The sequence below is a fragment of the Pelodiscus sinensis genome, chromosome 1, assembly GCF_049634645.1.
Source record: "Pelodiscus sinensis isolate JC-2024 chromosome 1, ASM4963464v1, whole genome shotgun sequence".
NCBI lineage: Eukaryota > Metazoa > Chordata > Testudines > Trionychidae > Pelodiscus > Pelodiscus sinensis.
In genome coordinates, this window is record NC_134711.1 from 251,735,415 (window position 1) to 251,756,713 (window position 21,299).

The 21,299-nt window shown below is 39.7% G+C and overlaps 1 protein-coding gene across 1 annotated transcript in view; it reads left to right on the forward strand.

Moving 5' to 3' along the window:
* ABCC4 (ATP binding cassette subfamily C member 4 (PEL blood group)) overlaps nt 1-16,428 on the forward strand; it is a 203,069-nt gene extending 186,641 nt beyond the window's left edge. The window contains exons 30-31 of the mRNA XM_075918815.1: nt 6,177-6,311; nt 15,192-16,428. Coding sequence (XP_075774930.1) covers nt 6,177-6,311; nt 15,192-15,299 — 243 coding nt within the window. The 3' untranslated portion in view covers nt 15,300-16,428. The remainder of the gene's footprint in view (nt 1-6,176; nt 6,312-15,191) is intronic.
* Nucleotides 16,429-21,299: the final 4,871 nt, after the last annotated feature.

Consider the following 21,299-nt stretch of genomic DNA (forward strand, 5'->3'; position numbering starts at 1 on the left):
AGTTCTGTCTTTGTGTGGATACTCGGAATGCATCATTCTTTGACAACACAGATAGTGGGGAAGAAATCTACTAATGCACCAAGTGGACCCTGGGTTATAAGTAAAAATGAAATTATAAAAAGAATCGTTAAAAATATAAACAGTGTAGGGAGGGGCCATGATATTGCCATAGATACCAGCAGGAAAATGCCCAACAAACTTGTGGCATAAAAAAAATGTATAGAAAAGTAGCTCAACTATTTTTGTGGCAAAAGCAAATAGCTGCTCAGTGGCTGGCTAAAGAGGGCATGGTGGGGGATATGTTTTTGAATGTTTTGAACACTTTACCTCAAAATTTGCTTTTGCAAGTCACTGGAAAATTGCTGCTTTCCTTTAGTCTTGTTAAATCCTTTTCCACTCCTTTCTCTATTGATCTCTCTCTTTCTCTTTTTCATACTAAACTTTAACAGTGCCTTCTGTCCAATGCATTACTCCCCTTTGGAAACTCTCAAAGACTATGTCTACACTATGGGTGGTTTTCCAGGATACCACCGCAGTCCCAAAAAAACTCTGCTGTGCCCAGGGAACGAATCTGCTCGTCTTCTTTTTTTCGCTGAAGAGCAGATGCGCTCTTTCAGAAGCCCTGTCTTCCTCATTCCATGAGGAAGAAGGGGTCTTCCGAAAGAGGAGGTTTTTCCGAAATTTGGCCCAGTGTAGACGGGCTAAATTTCGGAAAAGCCTCTTCCGAAAAAACTATCGGAAAAAGATACGCAAATTGAGGAGAGCAATTTGCGTACCTTTTTCCAATAAATCTTTGTAGTCTAGACATAGCCATACTAAGATGTATGTCATGAGGAAGATGACAGCTATTCACCTCCAGAAGACTCCAAACTCAGATTAAACACTAGGTGGTTCAGAAATGGCTAGGGGGCTCCATTCAAGAACTAAGATACACATTTACACATTTCTCAAGTAAAAATTGTATGGCCAATGCTGCCTGAGTACAAATGGCATTCTGGGCAAACATAAATTTTAATCACATTCAATTTGCTTATTAAGATATATTCCTATGAGTGATCACCAAGATCCTGTGTTGTAAACTTGTACTCATGTGAGTTATTCTGACTCATAAGAACAGCACCTATAAGGGTCTGACTTTCCTCAGCTTTGTTCCTTGTGTAGTCATGTATGTTAGATCAGAATGAGTGCAAAGTGGGTGAAAAATACTGCCCAATCAGAATGGTTACTTTTTACACTCACTTTACACAGACATAAATAAGGGTACGTCTACACTTGCTCCTTATCTTGAGATAGGGATGCAATGTAGTGTACCGAAATTGCTAATGAAGCGCAGGATTTAAATATCCTGCGTTTAATTAGCACAAACGCATCCTGGCACCATTTTGAAATCGCATTATTGCGAAATAAAACGCCCCGTATAGCAGCGTTATTTCGAGAGAAAACCCTTCTCTCAAAATAACTGTTACTCCTGAGGAGAGGGTTTTCTCTCGAAATAATGCTGCTACACGGCCCTAATTTATATACCACCGGTTAAATTCATAAGCACTTTTATCTAGAGCTCTCAAAGAACTTTACAAGCAGTTCATAATCCTTTCAACAGTTTTGTGAGGCTACAAATAGTGAAACTGAGGCACTGAGAAATTAAGTGATTTGTCTAAGGTGTGTCAGATAAAATCTGTCAGCACGTACACTAAAATCAAGATTTGGTCTAATACTAACACGTATCTCCATAGTTATCTTACCCCTGTATGATCTTGCTAACTGTAAAGCTGTCTGGCCTTTCTAAACCAAATTCAACAGGTACAACTATCTGGGAAAGTGTCTGGGCTGAGTTTAGTCGTATTTTGCAGTGGCATGAGTTACACTTTGGATGTACTGTAATTTGATCAGAAGATTAGTGTCAGTGAGTAAGGGCCAGATTCTGCCTTTCTTACACTGAGCAGCTGCTTACTTTGTGAATGGTAATATTGATTTTTTAATAGGTCTAACTCTTGCAGTTAAGTACTATTCATTTTAAGTGTGCCTCTTGGTCAAAAGATATTTTTTTAAATTTTATTTTTGTATTTGTCCACTTAAAGTAGAGTGCCTGTCTTCTACTGTAGGCATTCATGGACTATTCTTAAATATATAAGTACCAAATAAACCATACCTATAACCCCACCACTCCTTTAACCATTAATAAATATTCATATCTATTTATGATAATCCAACAGTGAAAAACATATTTAAAATAATTTAGAACTCACAGATAGGCAAAGCATATTGGCCTTTCATGCTGCTCCAAAGCTTGATAAACCAGAGCTGTTTCAGACTAAAGAGGAGAGTGAATTCTAAAGCTGAGGCGGAGCATGGATAATGCCGCATTGGCTGCTGCCTTCCGATACTGGGAGGGCTCCAGCTCATCTGTCCCCTTTGAATGCGGCTGTGGTAATAGTATAGCACAGTGAAGAAGCAGTCTTTCGATAAGTAAATTCCAGGCAATCTAGGCAATCTTTTATAAGTCAAAAACTTCAAATTTTGTCTAGCGGTTTGTTTTTTGTAATATTCACAACATTCTTTATAGCTTTAGCACAAGCTGTAATTCATAATATTATAAAACAGCATTTTACATTTTTGATAAAATTAAGTTATTTACTTAGTTCTTCACCTGAGACAGAGAGAGTGTCCTGTATTTAGAGTACATGCTTTGTCTTTGATTTTGTAAGGAGAGGTTACACAGTAAAGTGCTATACTTAAAAAATTGCACATTCAAGGCATTTTTTAGAATGCCAAATTATAGGTCATCTTAATTATTATGTAGGTACTATGTTTATGATAGATTCAGATATCCTTAAATAGTTCAGAAGGCTGTACTTAACTATGATTTACTGTAGTAAACAAAAGATTGCAATTTAAGTTACATTTGTAATTTATCCTTATATATGCAAATTAATAATGATAGGTCTAAGAATATTGAAATATCTCTGTGTGTAATTAATGCCTGACCTGGTGACATATTTTGAGCATTTATTATAGAGCAAAAGTGATTTTTATGCTATGTAATATGACTTTAGCTTGCAAAAGTTCCATTAGCACTTTGTACTTCAATATACATAGCAGTATAGGATACATATTGTTCTCTAGAGGAATTAATTGCATAGTATAAAAGCTTTTCAAAATGGAAAAATAGTTTATAGCTACTTCTCTGCAAACTGTTTTTGTAATAATTGCTACATATTATCTTAATTATCATATGTTCAAATATAATAAATCTTTATATTTCTAAATGTATATTAACTGGTACATTATAATTTAACTAAATGCTTAGAGTTTGAATTTCCCAATCTAAGTGCAGATGTTTAAAACACACTAGCAAAAAGCACTAAGAAAAACTGTTTTTATATGGGACTGCCATATGAATCAGTTCATCGTTCCAATTAGTCTTGTAGGCACCAGTATTAACAGCTGTAGAGAAAAGTGTAAGAAACTTCACCATTCTGGGATTACTATTTCAGTGTTCTCCTAACTCATAGAAGTAGGAGTTTGACTTTCAATCTGAAATAGGACAATTTATATCACTTCCTATTATCATTATAATCTGTATGTTATTGTTATACATGTAAACATCCAATCCATTCTTGAATCCATCTAACCTATTGCCATTAATGAAATATTGTCACAGTGGGCACTATAGGCAGGCTGAACATTTTATGAAGCAGTTTCCTATGTATCACTTTGAATTTGTCCCCATTCAATGCTATTATGTATCCCCTGGTCTTTTGTTATGAGACAGGGAGAACAGATCTTTAGAGCTACTTTCTCCTTACTACTTACTATTTTGAATATTTTATCATGTTCCCTGTTATTCGACTCTTTAAAGTAAATAAGCCCAGTTTCTTTAACAGCGTGGTCCTGCCTTGAGGGCGGGGGGCTGGACTCGATGACCTCTTGAGGTCCCTTCCAGTCCTATTATTCTATGATTCTATCTCTCCATAGGATTTTTTTCCCTCTTTAATCCTTATCATCTATCCCTGTCTTTCTGTATCCTTTACAAAACCGAGTACAATATTCCTGGTAAGGATATATCACTATTTTATATAAAAATATTTTTCTATTATTTTCAGGTCAATTCCCTTCTGTGTCCTAACATTTTGATTGATATCTTATCTACTACTGCACATAGTATAGTCACTTAACTACTTTTTGCACACCATGATACCCAAGACTTTTTCCTGAGTTATACAGTTAATTTAGAAACCAGTAGAGTATCAGAGTAGTTAAGAGTTCCCTCCAACATGCATTACTTTGTAAGAATTGATTTTCATCTGCCATTTGGTGCTCATTTATTTAGTTTGATTAAGGTCCTCTGAAGTTGTTGACAGTCTTCTCTGGTCTCGACTTACCTGAATAATTTTGTGTCATCTGCAAGTTTTGTCACCTCACTGCTCACCTCTTTTCCAGAAGAGAAATAAATATATTGAACATCAGTCTTTGTATAGAATTTTGTGGTATCCTGCTCTTAAGATTTTGCTAAAGTAAAAATTGACCATTTCTACTCTTTGTTTTCTGTCTCTTAATGAAATCCTGAATAATTAATATTTTTTGTCTCTAGCACCATGTGTACTTAGTTCCTTCTATAGCCTTTGAAAGTCCAAATCAGTTTTCAACCACTTCTTTATCTACTGTGTTATTGATGCATTTAAGCAATTCTAATAAATTTGTGAGGCATAATTTTCCTTTGCAGAAGCCATAGTGGTAGATCTTATTTTATCATAACCTACTAAGTGCTTTATAGTTCTACTTTTAATTATTTTTATCAAAATTATAAGTTTGACAGAGGAAAGTAGTCTACTTTGCTAAGGACAGTAGAAATGCTTAATAGCCTGTAATTTTCCTGATCATCCCCCCCTGTATCTTTTAAATATGTTTGTATAATATTTGTTACCTTCTAGTTCTTTAGCAGTGACTGATTGTAATGATACATTACACATTTTTCTAATAATTCACTCACTTTTTTTTCAAAATCCTTAAGCATATGACATCAATTTTTTAATTTATAATTTTTTTCTAGCATTTCTTCTTTTGACACCTTTGTCTTTGATAGTATCTCATCTTTATTACAAGGAATAATTGGATGGGTATCTTCCCAACATACTTCATGGTGAAGACCTGTGAAAGAAACTATTTAGCTTCTCAGCATTGTCCTTATCTTGTATTTGTGAAATATTTCAGAAATTACTTGTAGCTTGTTCTGAATCTTCAGCTATTAAGACCTTAAATTCCATCTTTGCCCTCCAAACTTTCTTCTTGTACAATGAACGCAGTAATTGATAGTCCTCTTTAGTGGTTTCGCTCGTGTTGGATTTCCATATTCTAAAGTATCTCTGTTTGCATCCAGATAGTAAAAATTACTTTAGAGCAGTATAAATTGTACACATAGTCTAGAGAACAATGGTTCTCAACGGGGGAGCCACAGATCACTTGGGGTCTGTGAGCCCTAAGGAGTCTTCCAAGCAGTGCTGCTCAGAGCTCCAACACCCAATGCTTAAGAGTCCTGCATGCCAGCAGTCTGCACGGCAGAAGTCCCAAGCCCAGGGACCCCATAATACTGATGCCCCCGCCCCCAAGCTCCTGCATCCCATGTGATTGAAGCCTTGTGCTCTGGCTCCCTTCAGGGCTGAAGACCTATCCCGGCAGTGCCCCAGCAGAAGCATCCCATGGGACCGAAGTCCAGCACCACAGGACTAACAACCCAAGCTGTCCCCCCTCCCCAAGTGGCAAAACCCTGAGCCCCACACCTTTCAGGGTAGAATACTCAAGCCCTCCCATTGTGCAAGGCTTCTGAGTACTCCTCCCCAGCCCTATAAGGGAGAACTCCTCCCCGCCCAGGACTGAAGCTGGGGCAGCTCCCCACAGCTGAAGCCCAGAGGCTCTCCCCAGGCTGTGGAGTTTTTACAGCATGTGAGGAGGGTCTCCAAAAGAAAAAGATCAGAACATCTGGTCTAGAAAATATACTGGGCTTCTTCTAAAAGGGTATTAGAACATCCAATTTTCATTCCATAAAATGCATATTAACATTAAATTAAAGAATACAGTCTAAAAACCCCACCTATCATCCCTACTATTGGAGCTAATGAATGATAATATGTTATTTTAGAATTTCAAGTGTTAATAGTAGTGTTGCTGCTAATTCACAGGTTTTAGATGCAGGAAGACTAAAAGAATATAATGAGCCATACATTTTGCTACAAGAAAAAGAGAGCCTGTTATACAAGATGGTGCAACAACTGGGCAAGGCTGAAGCTGCTGCTCTGATTGAAACAGCAAAACAGGTAACTTTAAAAAAAGTTGCAATTAAATTTGTCTCTGTAGTTTTATTTTTCACAAGTTATCATATTCAGTATTAGAGCAGGGCCTATCCACTCCTGTAATTAAGGATCTATCAGCTTGTCAATTCTAAACTCTTATGTTCCGTGCTTTATTACTGGGATTTAAAATAATATACATACATCCAGAACACAAAATGATCTATGTCCTGAGTTGAAAGATTATGCTGATGATTGTCTGCATCTGTTTGTGTCTGTGCATATATATATCTGTGTAAACAATACAGTGTATGTTATAGACATACATCACTCATAGAAAATAATCTTGAAAGAATGTTAAGGTTGTGAGGTTAAGCACTCAGAAGTTAGAAAATGCCAAAATTAAGATTGCACATGAACCTAAATTTGGCCCCCTTGTGATACAGCTCCTAGTTATTTGATCACATATTATCTTTTCCTTGCACAGTGCACAAGGGCTACATCTACACTACGAGTTTTCTGGGCAAAAAATATGCTAATAATGGACTCATTTGCATGAGCTGCAATCTCATTTGCGTATTTTCTGCCTATCTGTTTTTACACTAGGGGTTTTTGCCGAAATACAAGCAGTGTGGATGGGTTTTTTTTGCATAAAAACCCCTTTTTCCGCAAGATCAGTATACCTCCTTTTCTGGGGCATAAGGAACTTGCAGAAAAAATTTTTTTGCGGAAAAAGAAAATGTCCACACTACTTGTTTTTGCGCAAAAACTGATCAGCAGAAAATATGCAAATGAGATCACGACTCATGCAAATGAGTTCCTCGTTAGCATATTTTTTGCCCAGAAAACTCATAGTGTAGTCGTAGCCAAGATGAATAGTCTAACTGAACAAGTAACTATATAATAATTGGCTTTCTGTTCATTGTTCAGGGTAGGGCCTTATTTATTGCTATTCAAACTAGCACTGAATAAAGTATTATTAATTTCCTCATAAGCTTTTCTATGATGTTTAACATTAGCATCTGAGTGCTTCACAAATATTAACTGACTTATTTCCATCACACCCCTCTGAGTATTATCTCTACTATAGTGATGGGAAGCTGAGACATAGATTGAAATCAAAGGTCTACTTATTGGGGTGCCCAGGTTGATAAGCCTATGGCCTGATTTTTTGGAGAATTTAGCCTTTTATGGCACTTTTTGTTCTGAATACAACTCCAACTGATTTCTGCTGTAGCTGTGAATGCTTAGCATATCTACACATCAAACTTCAGGTCTCCTCATCTCCTGGGCACCTAGGAGATGAGGAACACAGAATTAATGACCACCTTGGATTAGTGTGGTTTAAGTGACTTGCTCAGTATCACATAGGATCTCTGTGGCAGGGGCAGGTATAGAATGCCAGTCTCCAGACTGGTAGTCAGCATAGCTATGAAGTTCTCCTTTTTTTCTGCAATATCTGCCACATTGACTATACCCCTACCAGCTCGTGAAACAAGCAAGGCAGGGTCCTACAGACAACAGCCTCCTTCAGTATACAACCCTGCTTTATTCTCAGAACAGGCCCTTCTTGTGCACTGAATGATGCACTCCTGTGAACAAAGAGTATGTGACCATGTAATTAAAGTTGACTTTATAATGCACATGACCAAGGAGGGAGAATTAGGATTGCACAAGCAACTTTATGGTGAGGTTTCCTAATTTCTTCCTGCTTGACCTACCAAAAACTATCTTAATGTTAACTTTAACTTTAAATAAGCAACCTTAAAAAACAAATTCCATCATGTGAATTGTATAGACTTCTACATAATGGTTCAGCAGTTCCAGAATCTATAGATCCACCACTCAGACCTCAGCTGCTTAAGCAAAAGGAGTAGTGGATCACAGTGGTAGGTTGTCATCTTCTGTGTGGGCCAGCGATTGGAGGTAAATGTAGCACAAGTCTTGTCAGTCGGTTTTACAGCTGTTTGCTGAGTCGGGAGGAATGATTACTCTGGAATCCTGCTTTCTGTTCCATATTCTGCGGGGACTTTTGCGGCTCCAGACACTTCTGCTCTGACCCCTTCAGCCTGTCCTTATCCCAGTGCCCCCCCCCCCACACACACACTTCAGTTCCACATCTCAGTATTTTCTGGTGACCTTTATTGCAACCACTTTGCTATGATCTCCAGGCAGCCCATCTGTCCTAGCTTCAGCTCTACTGACACTATTTAGCACAGGTAAGAACCAGTGTTCCCACTAAGGTATGCGCCGGCACGGCCGCACACAAAGAATTCTGAGCCCACCCACCTCCTTTGCAGAGCCGCACAGCAGCACTCACCTTCCTGCACCTGGAAGGCAAGTGGTGTGGCTGCTGCCATGGCCAGTGCCGTATGGTAGATGGGGCTGTGACCACAACCACAGCGGGAGGCGGCTGCTCTGGCTGCTGCCAGAGCCAAAGCCATGTTAGGAGGCAGCTGCCGGCTGGGCCGAGGCCACGGGGCGGGTGGCTGCTGCTGCCTGGGATTGGGGCCTTGAGGCTGGCAGGCGGCTGATTCTGCTGGGAGTTGGGACCGTGGGGCTGGTGGGGGGAGCTGTGGGAGGAGTGGAGGAGGAAACGGGGGTGCTAGCTCTGTAACAGGGCAGAAAATGGGTCAGGAGCATCTGCACATGAAGTGGGGCTTTCTTCCATAACAATTTTATATATATATTTTGTGTGTGTGTGTGTGTGTGTGTAGAATATATATATATATATATATATATATATATATATATATATATATATATATATATATATATTTAAAAATTGTTATGGAAGAAAGCCCCACTTACTGTGCAGATGCATTAGCTCCTGCCCTGTCTTCTTCCTGTTATACAGCTAGTACTAACAATATATATATTGTTAGTAACTGATGAGTGCCAGGGTAGCACACATCCGAACATGCACACGTGACGTCAATATTAGCACACAAAACAAAACTCACTCCAGTCACAGATGGAAAATCTTAGGGGGACACTGGTCAGAGCCCCCTTGCTTCCCTTCTCTCCTGTCCTTTCCTCTACCCCCCAAATGTGTATCAGTGAATAAAGGAGTTTGCAGTTTGCTTCAGTGGCTTATCACAATGGTTGCAGCTTCTTATCCAGGCAGCCCTGCTTGCCAAACTATGCTCCTGCCTTTCCCCATTCCCTGATGGCAGACTGGACTCCCAGCTCTGGCTGCTTTTGGTCTTGCTGCCCGGCTTTTGCAGAACAACAGGAGAGGTATGCGTTAGAATCCAGTTTTGGGGAAAACACTGGCGAACACTGGGAAGACAATGCAGGTGAGATTCAGAAAATAATATGGCCGGTGCCTGGCTGCAGCAAAGTGGAAGATTTTATAGTAAAAATAGGCAATTCTTTGATATTTTGGAAAAATGTGTAATTTTGCAGTGATGGTATTAAAGAGTCCACAGGCCCATGATTTCAATGAAATCATACCCTTCCAAGTTATTGTTTCAGACTTTCTGTAGATGCAGAAAGAGACCACTGCATAAGTTCATGCTTTCAGGATTTTCTTCACAGCAGCCATGTCTAGGGGTATGTCTAGACTACATCCCTATGTCGGCAGAGGGATGCAGATTAGGCAGGTGGACATTGCAAATGAAGCAGGGATTTAAATATCCCGCGCTTAATTTGCATAAAAATGGCCGCCATTTTTGCCGACTCAGTACTTTGTCAGCAAAAAGCGGCAGTCTAGAGGGGGATCTGTCGAGAAAGAAAGCCTTTTTTGACAGATCCTGTAAACCTTCTTGTAGGAGGCATAAGGAATCTGTCGAAAAAGGCTCTCTTTCTCGACAGATCCCCTTCTAGCCTGCCGCTTTTTGCCGACAAAGCGCTGAGTCGGCAAAAACAGCAGCCATTTTATTTATACGGGATATTTAAATCCCTGCTTCATTTGCAATGTCCACCTGCCTATTTTCCATCCCTCTGCCGACAGAGGAAGACAATCTAGACATACCCTAGAACAATTTTTTGATTTTTACAAAAAGGAGGAGATTCAATTAGAATCCAATTTAGCAGCCAATTGTGTATTCTGCAGCAAATTCTACAGCTGTTGAGTATACTAGACCTTATTTATAATTATGCATACTAATAAACAGGTTTATTGAATTGCAAAAGCAAAGCAGATCTAACATTATAACTATATGGTATAGCACCAATTTCAGAAGCCTGGAACTAATTTGTTGTTCATGATCCCAATCAAAATGTATTCCTGTGTCTGCTGTGTTTCCCAGAATGCTGCATGGCAACTCATATTTTGATATATTATTAGAAAAAATGGTTAATCATATTCTGTGTGGTAGTTATATAGAAACCAGAAAAAAACCCCTAAATTTTGTATCTCTGGGGTGTATATAAATGAACGGATTAAATATGTATTAGCAGGATTAGGAATTGTTCTCAATGAGTGTCTACAAACCTAAGGCCAGCTTCATGGGAAATGGGGGCTCAGTCCTGTAGGGAATGGACAGGCTACAGCCAAGACTCTGAAACTGGCACCTGCAGAGAGTTTGACCACATGCTGATGTCTTCTCTTCTCTCCAGTTGCACAACTGCATTCAAGGACAGCTCAAAATATGTAATAGAATTGCCTAATAGCGCTTCTCTGTGTAATCACCTGCTTTTGACACATGGAAGCTATGTATTTGGTTCCTGTACACAGTGTGTCTTAACACGTGGTTCATGCTGTGAAATAGTTTGATAACTACTGGGCTGAAGGGTAGATGCAAATGTAAGTATCTGCTAAGGGAGCAGAGAGCTCCTCATCCAAAATATAGGGATAAAGACAATCTCAGCAACTGCTTAGAGCTCCAGCTTATGGCACAGCTCATGGGGAAGTAGCAGGAGGCTTAACATGAGGATTCCTTTATTAGTGTCCCCTTGCTCAATGACAGAGGAGGCGTTAAAAATGCTGATGCTAATGGCTCCTCTTACTTTTGTGATATGTTTGTTTTTGTGTTCTCATATGTTCCCACTGTGGTTCCTAAAGGTATTCTTATACCCACACCAGCTGCACCTTGGATAATGGTCAGAATTGGATTGTAACGCCTTTCAAACTGTATGCTTATTTGAGAATGGTTTACCTTACCAAAGTGGTTCAGAATGTGGCTTTGTTAGCTGATAGGCCTTCTGAGTTTTGCACTGACCTTGCTTGAATCCTGCAGCAGAGCATACACTGGCAAAAAGGGCTGCACAATGAGAGTTACAGCAAGTTTTATGGAGCAGTAGGACAGCCGTGCATCTAATTTACATGCATGTAATGCAGGCATCAGCATGAGAACCAAGATTTTCATAAGTCACCAGAGATGCTGTGTGTCTAATTTTGACTGCCAATATTGAGACAACTTAAAGGGGCCTAATTTTCCGAAAGTGGCCCCCTCAGTTGTTTCAGGTTAGATATATAAGGATGCCGGCACTCAAGATTAGGAATGTCTTTTGAAAATCTTGGTTTAGCTTCTGACATCTCCCTCCCGCTAGTTGAGCCCATTTTGGCCACTCAGCATCCCTTATAATTTTTGTGCAGCTGGAAAAGGCAGCAACCGTGCCTTAGTATGATGGATCTCAAAGTGCACCCTGCTGAGTACTCTCAGAGTTGCTTAGGAGTCTGAATGCTGTACAGTACTGCTCAACCATCTCCAAGATTGTCTGCAAGCATGAGCCCTGCATGAATATTGTGGTTAACTATGTTCATTGCAAAAGGGGCTGTTGGGAGATAATCATAAAAAAGTAAGAAGTAATTATCAGACAGAATAACACGTTCATTGAGCGTAGCTCGTTTTACTTCACTCCTGCACACTCAATAGTGATTTATTCATTTACCATTTGGACTCCAGCCCTGATTCATGGTCTTCTTCCCCTCCTGTACACTTCCATGGCTTCAGGAGCAGGTCCTTGCTGTATTAACAGACTTTGGATGCACTGGTAAAAGTAAGATTTTTTCTTGCAGGTTGAAATATCAGTTGTTGTGCATGCACTGTCACTAATTTTTAGAAGTTTTAATACTCTTATTGTAAGAAGACTGTTAGCCCCTTACTAAAACTCAGTGGGAGTTTTTGATTGGCCAGCTCCTATACCAAAAGGGGAAGAGTCCATGAGAAATCAGGACCCTGAGACGGACAGACCCCAAAGACAATGGAAAGCAGCCAACACTCCAGTTAAGCCTGATTGACAGGTTGGACTGGACAGTGAGGAAATTAAGAGGCCAGGTCCCATCCTCCGTGTGATTTTCTGGGTCTCTCTGAGAGAAAGCAGAGAGAGCTAAGAAGAGCAGCAAGAAGAGCAAGCTGGGTAGAGAGACAGACCTGCAGTGCCAGAGTCCAAGGAGCCCAGACCCTGTGCTAAGGGGCAGTCCTGCAGCAACAGAGCCAGGCACACACAGCCCAAGGAGCGCAGACTCTGTGATGAGCAGCAGACTTGCAGTGATCAGAGAGCCAAAGGGGACAGAGAAGCAACAGAAGGAGCTGGAGACTGGCAAAGCAGCACAGCCTGCAGCTGGGTCTGGTGAGCAGCTGGGACCAGCAAAGTGGGGGAAGAGGCTCTGGGCAGGGAGACCCCACCAGCCAAGAGGCCCTGCAGGCCAGACTGGGAGAGGGGTCCTGCCACCTAGAGCCTGAGGCCGTGTGGTCACTGCCAGAGCAAGCGTGTCCAGCCTGCAGCCCCCCTACAGCACAGCCAGGGCCTGAGAGAGAGCCCTGGGACCTATAAGGAACAGACTGTGAACTGTCCTTACACTCTGCAGACTGCTGTTTGTGATGTCCCCATGCTACAGAGCAGGACTGTGTGTTCTCATTTAACCTTTCTCATTTTTTCTTATTCTTTTCTCTGTAACCAGTTGATATTTAATAAATTGTATTTGCTTTGAACTGTATGAAATGATCACTGGGTGAAGAAAGCATGCAGTGTGCAGAGAGCACCCTGGAGTGGGGACATCCTAGCCCCTGCCCCAAGTGACTACAAGGTCGGGGATTAAGCCCCAGGAAACCTGGGCCCAGCCTTGTTGGGATTTCGAGAACTCTGCTACTCAGGAAAGTGGAAGGGGAGCCCTCAGGGTCAGGGAGGCCGTTGGGTAAAGGAAGTGGGAGCGGGGACTCAGATCCTTTCGTTGGTCCATTTCACTGGGGTAATATAGAAGCCAGGAAAGTTCCCCACAATAGCAGGACCATTCCCCCGCTTACATTATGGTCCTGTTAATGTTAGTGGAAGAACTCTGGCATAAGACCTGCCTTATACGAGACCTTATGCCCCTTACATACTTGAACTGTGGACACACCACACTATAGCTATATCTGGCCATGGGAAGGTTTCCCATATGCTTACAGGGAGATGGTTGAAAAGCTACTACCATTTCATTGTATCCCCAGTAATGTGCTGAGATTTTCTATTACCTTTCCTTAAGAAAATTCACTGTCAAAAGCTACAGGAAAAGTATGTTAAAATTATGTCTTATATCAGTATAAAGATGGAAATGTACTACCAAGGCTCCAACCTCCAATATGTAGATGCTGGCAGACATCAGATTAATTTTCCTCTAGTGCACCCCATTATGGCTAGTTACTGGAGAGCACTAGACTTCCAGTCCTTTTGTGGTTCAAATCATAATCATAATATTCTTTGAAAATTGTACAAATACACTGCACTAGTATCTGTGTACACAAAAGGAGATATTTATACATACAGGAGGTTTTGTATAATACAATTTCTTTTTATATCATATGTCTTATACATTTATTCATATAGGAAAATAACATAATTGCCTGGCAAAGCTAGCTTTGTTGACAGTGCCCCCAAATATAAATAGGAGAAATGTTTCACAAGCCATATTCAGGACAGTGTGAATATGAGACCTAACTTGTGACACATGTCAGGCTCAGAAAGATAGCATATTTTCTGGTTTTTTAAAGATTCAAACAAAACTTTTCACATTCTTCTTTGAAAAAATTACATTTCAAGTCCTTTTTCACCCAAACACATTTTCAGATAAGAGCACACAAGTCTTGACATTATTTCATTTTGTTATGCGCATCTGTCAAGGAACAGAGATATGATACAGCTACTAAAAACTGATGATTGTGGAACAGTGAAACTTGACAGCATTTCATTTCCTTTATGTTCTGATTATACATTTATCAGGAAACCTGTATCTCTTCTAGTTCAGCTAGAAATTGGTAGAATTCAAGAACTCAAAGGCTTGGCAAAGAACTGTCCTATTATTTGGTATCATCTTACATTTTAGAGAAGTTGCTTGGTTGAGTCATTGTTAAGGCTTTTGCTTCTCCTTTCATTATTGTGGTACACTATCCAGAGATCACATTTCTATAGGCCTATAACTGCTCTGCAGCACAAATTAAACGCTGGGATATTTCATACATATACTGTGAAGTTTCAATGGTTGTCAATCATAGTTTGTAAAATATAAGGATTACAACCTGATATTAACATCCAAATCCATTGTGTTCATTTTATGTGTGAAAATGAGAAACCCTTGTGCAGAATCTAGATTTCCCAGCCTCTTTGTCACCTCCTGTTTTTAATTTATCTCCATGTTTTGAGCCAGTAAAATAATTTTACTTATCTGTTTAATGCAAAGTGATAAAATATATCTGTAGATCTGAATTATCAGAACTCGAGTGGATCTACAGGTCATGTGAGGATTCAGTTACACATCATTCTGATCAGAAAGCAAGATTAGAGAGTATTTTACTAATTCCTTAGTGAATGAGGAGCTGTTTCTTGAAATTTGTTAAACTAAAGTTCTTATTCAGTTTCCTTAAGGAAATGAATTTCTGTACTTACATTGCATTAACCTGGAGAAAGATATCTTTTAAAACTAAAAAATGTTTAACATTGGTGGGTAAAATTAATCAGTGTATGGATTTTTTTTTTTTTTAGGTCTACTTCAGTAAAACTTACCCAGAAGTTATTCAGAATGGTCAAGTTGTCATAGATTCTTCAATAGACGCTTCCTCAGGATTAATAATTTCTGAAACTGCACTGTGATCCAACGTAGCCATGATAGCTTTCTATAGACTGCAAACCTGAAACCATCTAAACTGGATGACTGACAATGTTTAGAGGGGAGCTTTTTGTACTAGACTACAATCATATTTAATATTTTTTAAAGTTGCATATATCAATCTTTAATTTCAGGACAATTCATCATTTTCATCTCAAGAAATTTCCCTTGCTAAAGGAATTAGGTAGACTAGATTTTATTTGAAAATTAAATTCTAGAGACTCTCATATTTAAATCAGAGGTGCATGTTTAAAGGTTTTAAGAAAAGCTGGAGTTTCTCTATTTTCCCATGTGGAAAGTATGTAAAAACAATTTGTGTAGTGTCACTTTAAAATGACAAGTTTGTCTTATAGCAGTTTTAATAATGTAATACGCCGTTTTCCAATGTAGTACTTTTTACATACTCAGTCTTTTCAAAGCAATTTAAAAAAATATGCAGAGACAAGAATGCATTTTTATAGAGATTAGTTAATATACTGTTATAAATACTAATTTTAAATTGAAAATGTAATACAGGTATACTGTGTAGAAATGAATGTAAAAATTGCGGTTTTCCTTTGCTGAGAACCAAATGCTGTAAAATCAATATCAATCTGCTGTGTTTTAGAAGAAAATGATTGCATTTTGCATATATTTTGTACTGCACAAATATTTAAATAATTTAACATACATTCCTCTTTTTATCCAGCTAACCAAAGAAAAAAGTATTAAAATAACTAGAGGAAATACTTGATTGAAAGATGTGTCATCAGTAAATACTATGTAGTGGAAAGTTATCTTCAGCAAAACACATTGTGGAATGTATATATTTTTTGCATGTATTGTGCCTTAATACAATTCAAGCCAAATCTACACCTGCAGTATGCACAACAAATTCATTAAATATAATTTTTTATTTTACTGTTTTAAATTAATGTATTTAAAACATTTGCATCAGGAATTCTGTTTAACTGAAGTTTTGTGAAGTTGCCCTTTCAATTCTCATAGGTAGAAAAGTGTCACTTGTAATTTTGAATGCCCGTAGTTATACTGAGAAAAACTTTGGGAAAGAGAACTGTGTTCATGAGTTAGGCCCTGATCCAGCTAGGATAAATAAAAAAAATTAAACAAGTACTTTGCTATATCCTGTTCTTTTTTTTTTTTAAGTAGAGATATCAACAATTTAAGATTCAGTGAAGTCTAAGCCTATTCACCTTAAAGGGTGTGTTCCCAGCAATAAAGAACAGGGACCGAAGAACAGCAAACAATGAAAAACATTGAAAAGAAAGTTGTGCTTTATAAAATACTGTAGAAGATAGTTAAATTGATAGATATTATTTTCCCAGAGAAGAAAGTTAATTAATTACAGGAAACTCCAACTTTTAATCTTATTTCAAGCAGCAGTACCAGCAAAAATCTGATTTAAGTTCAAAATTCTCCTCTGTCCATTAGTAAGTTAATTATTATCAAACTCTTTCTCACAAACAAAGGCTGAGTAGAGGGGCTTTGCTCTATAGAAACCCAGTCCTGTACTGACAAGGCTGAAGGACAGAGTCTTCATTCCTACTCTGCAGTAGTTTTTATGCAACAGGGTTTGTTAGAGAAGGGGAAAGACTGCGAATGTGTCCTGTCAGCCACATTCTTACATGGCCACTTACGCCAAGGTACAAAATAGAGACCAGCTGCTACAGAACTCTGCTCTGTGACATGCAAAGGCTTGCGGGCTCTTTGTGGTTTGGGCCATTTACACAGCAGAAAAGATCCATTTCTGCTGAATTTGGTTTTGATTTGCTCATCTCTCAGGTGTGGCATCTGGCTCCTATTAAGATTCTTGTATGGTTATCATAAAGTTCCAAAATAAAATACTTTGGTGCGTGGGTTGGTTCTGACACCTTTTCTCTTGATGAGTAACACCTTACTCTACAATTACTCCCATTAAAGTCAATAGGGAACATTTCATAGGGTGCTATTTAACATAAGGGTCTCACTTTCTGGCCCTTTTGTTGGGTTGAGTCTAACCTCACCTAGCCCTGTTTTACAGTGGTGCAATTCCATCTTGAATGGATTTACTTCTTAAGTTAAAAAAAACCCACCAAGATAAGAGAATTACGGACTGTGTGTAATATGCTGGAGTTTTAAACATTCTAAAAAAGTGCAGACATCTGGCTATATTGTACTATGAATCTATGCCCATAATTTTCCATCAATAAAATGGAGAACTATATGCATGGACTATGTGGCAATAGGCCATTTCAGCCAAAATGCTTCTAGAGTAGCTGGCTCGCTGGCATGAAAGCTAGGCAGGTCTTGATATTTCAGACCTTAAACCAGCATACTTTACTTACCAGAATTAATTTGATACTGTAGCTTTTTAAATGCACACAAAAATGTTAGGCATCTATGAGAATGCTGATTATGCTGGATAACTTGTTTTGACAGGACAGTATTACTATAGGTATCAAATATCAATGTAATAGAAATCAAACTGAAAAACTGCAAGTTGTTGAACAGGATAACTGCTACTGATATGTTCATATTTTAGTAACTTCTCTCAATGCCATTAAATACATATTATACTCTTCAAACATCTGTTTTCACTCTTTTTTTTAAAAAAAAAGCAAGACTAATTAGTTCCAGTGATAAGGAAGAACTTCTGCCATTTTAACAAAAGAATGTGGATTTCTACACATTATTTAGTTTCAGTAATGTGTCATTGTTTGAGAACTTCAGCTATATCCTTGCAATTTGTATAATGACTTTTGATAGCCATTGTCATAGACGGATTTGTAGTTGATTCTATTGGATGAGGTGATGCTGTGTGAAGAAAGTGTGATGATAAAATCCTCAAAAGTATGTTTAACCCTTTTGTGATGATCACTTGCATTACTATGTGAAGGCACAAATGCAGTCCTACATTTGGAATAATTTATATTGTGGCGGTGTCCAGAATCCTCAATCAAGATCAGGGCCTCTTGTTGCCAAGCCAAGTGCTCAATAGGTCAGGCTTGCAAAAAATTATAAAAAAATTTTGAAAGTGGTTTTCTTAACCTGGGTTTGGGGCCTTTTGAAGTTGTGTTTTCCAGCTTTTCTCTGCAATCATGAGGTCTAGAACCTAAGTGTATTTAAAAAGAACCATTAAAACAGATTCTCACATAATCATGACTTGGAGCTTTAGGAAAAGTATCAAATATCATGAGAGTTGACAACACTGTAAAAAACACGTGGTCAGAAATAGTCCCTGCCTCTCAGGATTTCTAGTCTAAATGAACCAGATGGAGGAGAACAGATGTTTGCAATATTTGTTACAGCCCCGATTCCAGAAGTGTGTCCTAGGCCAGGAGGGTTTTATTAGGAAGGAGACTGGATGGAAGGGGGATGCTCAGGGCTGAGGACAGACTTTGTCAGGGCTGGGTCAGCTCCAGGCCCCCAGAAGGGGGAGGGGCTAGGGGCTAGCCTCCCCCAGCAAGCTCTTCAGCATCTCTGGGTCCATGCTGCCCAGTGTTCCAGCATTGATTTAAAAGGCCCAGGGCTCCAGTCATTGCTGAGGTAACACTGATGGTAACCGAGAGCTGCTAGGCCCCAGGGCAGCTGCACCCTGCCCCCCATCAGCTTTCTTGGGTTAACTCTTCCCCCTTCCCCTACCAGCTAAGATGCTGGGGGGGAGGCTCTTTTGTGCAATGAGTTCCCTTTGAAATGCATAAAATATAGAGAAACAGTTCAACATGTATCAGCCTCACTGAACTTACTGGAAGCACACCAGGGCGATGTCTACACTGCAGGCTTCTTGCGCAAGAACAGTTGTTCTTGCGCAAAAACTTGCGGGGCGACTACACTGGCCGCACGTTCTTGCGCAAGTACATTAACAGTAAAGCATTGGAATAGAGAGCTTCTTGTGCAAGAGTTATTCCTCTCCCCACAAGGAATGAGCCCTCTTGCACAAGAAGGCAGTGTGGGCGGGCAACAGGGGTTTCTTGAGCAAGAAAGGGGTTTCTATGGCTTAAAATGGCCATCAGAGCTTTCTTGCGTGACAGAGTATCCACATGGCAGTGTGGACGTGCTCTTACACAAGAATTTTTGCACAAGAGGTCTTTTTGTGCAAACAGATCTTGCACAAGAAGCCTGCAGTGTAGACGTAGCCTTATAAAGGAAGCTGCGGCAGACACACAAAACCATGGTTCCTCCATAGACTGCAAGAGATCACTCCAGTGGGGGTTGCCCACCACTGCAACTCTACATCAGGATGTTTGCTCTATGAATATATCAATTTGATTTAATAGTGGGCTTTAAGCAAAAAATTTGGAAGAAAGGAATTAATTCAAAATAACTTTGACACATTGGTGAATTGCTCTGAAATCAACAAGATGAAATTCATTAAAGAAAAGTGTAAAGTACTAAGGAAGGAAAAAAATAAAATGCACAAATACAAAATAGGGACTAAGGGTATGTCTACACTGCATCCCTAGTTCGAACTAGGGATGCAAATGGAGACAATCAAACTAGTTAATGAAGCGGGGATTTAAATATCCCGCGCTCCATTAACATGATCTCGCCGGCGCGCTAGTGCGAATCACAGCTGATTCGAACCAGGAAGTGCACGCCGGGACGCGTTAGTTCGGACTAAAGCCCTTAGTCCGAACTAATGTTACTCCTCAAAAAATGAGGAGTAACATTAGTTCGGACTAAGGGCTTTAGTCCGAAGTAACGCGTCCCGGCACGCACTTCCTGGTTCGAATCAGCTGTGATTCGAACTAGCGCGCCGGCGAGATCATGTTAATGGAGCACGGGATATTTAAATCCCCGCTTCATTAACTAGTTCGATTGTCTCCATTTGCATCCCTAGTTCGAACTAGGGATGCAGTGTAGACATACCCTAACTGTCTAGGCAGCAGTACTGGTGAAAAGGATGTGAAGTTTTAGTAGCCCTCAAGCTGATTATGAGTCAGTAATGTGATGCAGTGGTTAAAAATGCTGTTGTAACAACAAGGTCTAGGCAGCCCAAAGCGATAATAGGGGAAAGTGATCTGAATCTCCCCTCCGCTAATAAACAGCTTAATCAACTAACATATGCCAATTGATATATATATGTGTGTGTGTGGTGTGTGTAGAAAATTATAATTGTCACTTCAGTGCAATTGCAGCAGCATCTCACAGCAGTGCAGTTAGGCAATTGGGCACATAGAGCAACTCGTAGGCAGGTATACACTCTCTGAGCACCTAGCATTTTCTAGGCAGGGAGAGACAATGGTGGACCCATGACGTTAATGGGATTAATTGTGAAACAATTTGAAACTGAAAAGAGAGCTCCAGTCTGGGAAACCCCACCCCTGTTCCGTGTAATCATGAATTGCCATAGATGGGGGGAAAGGAAGAAAACCCTGCAAACCCTGTTAAAATGGAAGGGATTTGAAGTAAAAGCTCTCCACAAATGAATGGCTGGCTTCTAAGCAGGGGGGTTTTTTGTGTGAAGCTCTGGATCTCTTCTAGGACAGAGGACCTGCTGGAAAACTGTTCAGAGGCAATGGGTAACTTGTATTAACCGAGGGAAATCACCTTATATTGAAAGGTAACACCTCAGATTGGGTCTTTATATTCTGTATAACTGGTATGTATTTGCTTTGCCTTACTATTGCCTCTTTGAATCTGTGAATTTTTTTTCTATTAAATAAACTTTCTGTTTGTTTCTGCCTCAAGCAGGTCTTGGTTGTGCAGACTGTGAGGAGCACGTGTGCCAGGGTGAACTGATAACTGTGGCCAGGCTTCATGCAGTGAAGGGTGTTGAAGCAGAGGGGAACAATCTGATTGTCTGTAATGAAGAACTCAGTGGGACAGATTTGGGGGCACTCAGGCTTAGAAGGGATTGTTGTGGCAATCCTATAAAAAGTGCCTAGGCTGTTGGAAGCCAGGATGGGACCTTACACTATGTGGATGGCTACTGATGGGGGCAGAGCCATGAAGAATGACAGCATAGCTTTATGGCACCCAAGTTACACGGCAGGCAGTGACAG